Raw genomic sequence first — 5983 nt, 5'->3', positions numbered from 1 at the left:
CTGGTAAAATACCATACATTTATTTATTTATTATTAGTTTCTTGTTTTTAATAATTAAAATACTCATCTGATCTCGGAATAATTTGCATTTTATAGCAAACACAAAAGTTTATTTTTTTTTTTTTGAAACTAGAATTCCAAATCCGAGAAATTATTGTAAAACAAATGCAAAAGCATTGGTATTTCGATCATTGCTGAACTAATTGCCCATCCCACCGGGTCTAAATTTTCCTGCAGGCATGGCATTTACACTTTTTCCCCCCAATTCCTTCACAATATATCAGCGTAGCGTATTTTTAGTTTTTCTTTCCATTTGCTTAATACCGCGTGGGTGATTCAGCAGTCGGCGCATTGTGGCTTATGGAATATGGCAAAAGTCTTTGCATTATCTGCTTTTATTATTTCGAAGAAAACCATTTCGCTTAAACATGTGTTGCTTTGTATTACTTTATCTGCATGTTTCCTGGTCGAAAACGCTAATGTGAGCATTTAGTTAGGTGTGTGTGTGAGTGCGCATGGATGATGTACAATTGAAAATCAGCAGCCACAACGCCAATTAAGCGACTGTGCGATTTATGTTTAGTACGGGAAGACTTTGACATGGCATGAATACATTTGCACAACTTGTGTATGGATAATCTTTTTTCTGACGTCAAATTTTCATGGTTCTTTGGACATGTATTTCTGTTTGGCAGTTTAAATAATCTTTGAATATACATACTTACATATCGTCAACTGAAATGCAAAACAACGTAACATTATTTTTCATAAGTTTAGAGGCGAAGGGAAACGAGATAATAGAAATCACTTAACTTAATTACAAAATTTGAGTGTTGGTTATAAAATGGTTACAAATTGGTTATATATTGGTTATACATTAGTTATATATTAGTTATATATTAGTTATAAATTGGTTATATATTGGTTATATAACGGTTATATCCGACAGCGGAAGCTAAGAGTTTTATGCTACCTACATATGTATATTTAATATTATGCATTGAGTCGTAAGCAATAATAAACTCAATTTCGAATCTTTTGGTGATAAGTTGTTTTGCATTTTAAGTGACTATATGTAGTAAAATATTGTTTGAAATTTTTTTTTTTTATTTCTATAATTTCTTTGTATTTTTTTACTATTGTTTTCTTGTTTGTATTTTATATTTTTAATTATATTTTATTCGTTTTCTCCCCCTTCCTCACAATTTCTTTTATTATAGTTTGTTATAATTATTATTTGAGGCTGTGTTTTTGTATGTTTTTCTGTCTTAACAAAATGTTCCTTTGGTTTTTATATTTTATTTTATGATTTTGTTTTTATTTCGTCATTTATATTTTCTTCCCATCCAATGAGTTTGTAATTTCTCAAGCTCTTCTCCTTCCTATTTGTTTTATGTTTTTATTTTGCAATTTTTTTTCTTTTTACTTCTTTCGTTGCACGACGACGTTGTGGTTGCGCCTAATTGAATTTTTGAGTGGCATTATTAAAATTTTGCATAAACAAATGCGAAAATTTCCGAAACTCACGCTCTTATACGCCTCATTTATTTCGATTTGGTTGCGTTGTGTTCTGTGCGCGTTGCAGTTTTATATACAAAGTGCTTCATTGGACGATTTTCGCTAAAATTTCTTGTAATTTTTATAGTTGAGCGCAAGCTAAAGACGCTGCGAATCCAAATTGATTCAGTGAACTCATGCCGATTTTTATGAAAAAAATAAATTAATTAAACTAAAATTGYCTGAATATTCGTAAACACCTAAATTTCAAATTCTCAAAGAGTTACCAACTGCACACGCTCCACACAGTGGTCTTTATTGAAGTTCCGCTGTTGCTGCAATGTCCTTTCGTTCGCGTTCCCGCACCGCACAGCCGTTAGCCGGCGCCTCGCGTCGTCGCTCMCTCTCCAGTTCGCGCGCCACCTCGTCTTCGGGTATGGGTGGTGGTGGAGGCGCCTACAATTATAACGGCAGCAATTACAATAGCAATCACACAAATGGCTACGGCGGCAGCTCCACTTCACGTCCCCTAAGCACGGGCTATTATCAGAATGGCTCGGGAGCATCATCGTCTCCCTACTACCAGAGTCCGTATGCGAGTATTTATGGTTCGCGTGATAATCTCTACAGCACAGCCGGAAGTCGTGCAACGGCGGGCGCCAGCAGTAGCTCCTATTATTCGAATGGTAAAAATGCTGGTGGTGGCGTCATTGTAATTGGCCGCTATGAGTATACTTGCACATCCGCTACGACCGCTTATCCAACCAAAGCTACCGGCACCTCAAGTACCCATCATGCTATATCGAGCGCAACCGCATTGAAAACAGACGCCACTCATTATACACCAAGAAAAGTCAGCGCTAGTGTTGACAATCATCTTCATCATCATGAACATCATAATCATCAGCATAATCACACTCATCATCATCAGTATAATCATCATCATCAGCATACGCAGCAATCACCACAGCAATATGCAAAATCCGCCAATCCGAAAAGTACCTCCACTTCCTGCATCATATCCACTTCACATCACCATCATCATCCAACGCCAACGTCAAAGCTTGCAGTGCAAAGAACCTCTCGACATGCTTCACTATCGCCAACCGGGAGCCGCCATAGGTGCAAATGCAGCTATTGCACACCCTCCACGAGTAGTAGTATGTCGAGATCTCATAATAGCACTGCCTCATGCACTGCCGCCAATAATAGTACTAGCAGCAGTAGTAGTATTATCAACAATAATAATAACAAAACATATTTATACCACTCCTCCCAATCCACAGCCAATGGCGGTGGCAGCAGCGGCTATGAATCGCGTTACAGTTCGAATCCCTATAGCAGCAGCGCCAGCGCCAGCGATCGCTACATGAGCCCCTACACCAGCTATGATAATGGCGTAACCACCGCCTCGTTTAGCCTAGGCAGCAGCGCTGGCAAGTCGAATTCCTTCAAGGGCACCTCCACCGGCAGTTCGTCGTACAGAAGCACACCGAGCAGCGCACGCTCAACTCCGTCGCTGCTCAAAGCCAAGACGATCTCCAATTCAAATGGCAATTTGAATTCGTACGGCAGCAGCACAGCAGCGCCTACATCTGTTGCGGCGGCAGTGAATAGCAGCAGCGCCGCAGCCATGGCCGCTTTGGTGGGACGTAGCAACTCGTTGCGTGAGCAGGAGCGTAAATCGCGTAATCGCTCGCGTTCACGTAGCGCCGCGCAGCGTTCGGTTAGCGCTTCGTCAGAGAAAAGCGAAGGTTACGAAGTACGTTTGTGTGTACTTTTGCACAAAAATATAGTTAAATCTTAATGTTGTTGTTGCCATTATTGTTAAAATTGTTCATAATGCTCTTTATTTCGATTGTATATCTTTTGACTTTAGTAATGTCGTATATCAAATGTAATTTTTTGCCTTTATTTCTTGCATTTTCAGAGTGGCGGTGAGCGGGGCGCATCGCGTTCACGTTTGAGCAGCACCACTAATGCTAACACCAACGCAAACTCCACGACAGACGAGAATAAAGCACGTGATAGGTCAGAGAATGGCGAAGCCATCGACTACAAGGCTCTATGGGAGGCTGTAAAGTAAGTGCAAGATCGTGATAGAAATTGGGTGTGGCAAAGAGAGGAAAGTACCTTCTTCGCTAGCCTAAAAAGTCCGGAAAGCTATCTTCGTGACAAGTGGTTATGTAGTGCAATTCCATTTGTCAAATTGGAATTCAAAATTATTGTTATTAGTTTTGACATTATCAGCAGAGACAAGCTTGATTTTCGAATAAGGGCAACAAATATTGAATGTTCTGTTTTTTTCCTTTAGATGACGTGAATTCCTAAAGCCTGTCAGAAGACTGGGTTCCCATCTCTTACCTAAATGGTGGTCTAATAATGTTTCCGCTGTAGGAGCACCACTTACGTCGGTGCCACTTAGAGTATTAATCCTTTCGGTTTTTGGCATTTTTACTCGATACTAAAGGTGGTTGGGACTTTCCGAAGGTATTCGTCCCTTTATTCTTCTACTTTCTGAGGCGCTTATTAGAAGCTGATCAGGATACCTCATCCATCTCTTCCCGATTTTTTAAAGGACCTGGAGCCKCCTAGGGCTTAAAGCAGTTATATGTATAACTTAATCTGAAAAGGTATTCGGCCAACGGTTTGCATCCAATGGAAAAGGTTTTCCTAATTCTCTCTAACCACAATGTTTTAAATATATAAATAACCTTCAAGTCGAATGAAGGTCTTTATCTTGATATTGATCGATATATGGTATAGTGGTCCGATCTGAACAATATGTTTGGATTTTGAAGTTTTACCTTAGATAAAATCTCTGCCAAGCTTCKKTAAGAGAAATTTTATTGATCACWTGGTATGACAGCTATATCCTATATYCATTCCGATGATTGTTGACTTGTTTGCATGTCAAATATATGTGGGATCGGAATTCGCACGATCAAGCATTTCCAAAGAGACCKGTTTACGGTAGCCTTTTGGAAACAATTTAGCTTTATCGGAACGAGTCGAGCAAGAACAYGTTTCATACCAAAATATCACCCMAAATCATTCGAATGAACTTGCGAGCTAGATATGTCGARCTATYTTGCCACATCTCTARCACYTSCCTAACGATTTTCAAGCACAATATTCGYCAATCTTAGAATTCTCAGATTATGAAGAGGTCGAATGTCGCCCAGAACGAAGCATGTCCTCAACGATCTCTTGACCGTCTTTGAAGGCGTATTTTTTTATCGATCATTGATCGTTTGAGTATTTTTTAAATTATGTCAATACCACTAAAACTTTTAGTACTTAAATTTTATTAACTTTTGTAAATGTATATTTCGAAAATAGAATTTCAATAATGACTTTTTTTATTTTCATCATTTTAGATTGGAGAACGACAAGCTCAAGCAGCAGCTTAAGAAGAAAGATGATGAAATCGTACAAAGTAGAGCAACACTTGAAAGATTTACAAACGCAGTAAGTTGAAAAATACGAATATTCACAATTTTTAGCTAAAAACATGATGCCGAATAGTTATGCATTACAATAATAAATAATTATAATAAACAAAATAGAAGCAAAAACATGAAAAAGCAAACAAATTAAAAAAGAATTGCTCTATAAAAGAACTATATTAAAMGCAACAACAAAAAATATACTAAACGTGCATTGCCCTCTGACAACACACATACAGCTATTTGAAAATAATCTATACAAATAAACAATTAATGCGTATTTAGCATAAAGCCGACAGCTAAAAGCAAACAAATTTCGCCAAATTACGCTTAGACAGAAGGCAATTAATAAAATTGACCGAAAAGCCAATAGAAAGAGTAACAAAATAAACAAAAATAGAGAATATGCCAAAAGCATAGATCAAAAATAATGTAGGTATTTCAACATAAACAGTTGAGCAGAAAAATAAAAACAAGAGAATACAAGTAAATGTGTAAAAACAGAAAACAAACAAAACATTGTGCTGTCTGACTAAAAAAATATACATACATATATAAAATGTACCAGACAAAACAATAAATAATACCAACCAATAGATCACATTTACTGAGTTCGATCGTAGACAGCACAACGGCTTTATTCGCACACGACAAAATCACATTTCAGCTACTAACAGACGTCAAAAGAGACTTGCCAATATTACACTTGCGCTCCACTCACCAATCCACGCTGCGCTCAGTGGCTAAACGCAAATATACTCTTCACTTGACCACGCTCTTTTACTACGCCTAATAAAAGACTCTTGCTAATTTCCTTTACCCCGTTAAAAAGCATACTGCCCACACACACATACACAGATTTACACACGCTTCTCAACCGCCCCCTACAAAAAGTAATAAGTTTCCGCTAAACGCTGCTCTCGCCTGCTATTATAATTGAGTTGTATCTATATTTGTTTTACCAAACACAAAAAATAAAATTAAAATAAGAAAAAATTTAATCACTAAATTTAAAAAAAAAAAACTCTTCCGCTTTT

General features: G+C 37.6%; 1 protein-coding gene across 1 annotated transcript in view; it reads left to right on the top strand.

Moving 5' to 3' along the window:
• LOC108967737 (protein phosphatase 1 regulatory subunit 12B) overlaps positions 1-5983 on the top strand; it is a gene marked incomplete in the record, with an annotated part of 67229 nt that overhangs the window by 57700 nt on the left and 3546 nt on the right. The window contains 2 exon segments of the mRNA XM_018931339.1: positions 3428-3579; positions 4878-4968. Of these exon segments, the coding sequence (XP_018786884.1) occupies positions 3428-3579; positions 4878-4968 (243 nt within the window).

This window comes from Bactrocera latifrons, unplaced genomic scaffold, assembly GCF_001853355.1.
Source record: "Bactrocera latifrons isolate USDA-ARS-PBARC rearing strain unplaced genomic scaffold, ASM185335v1 scaffold_197, whole genome shotgun sequence".
Classification (NCBI taxonomy): Eukaryota; Metazoa; Arthropoda; class Insecta; order Diptera; family Tephritidae; genus Bactrocera; species Bactrocera latifrons.
This window is presented reverse-complemented; position numbering and strand designations above follow the sequence as displayed.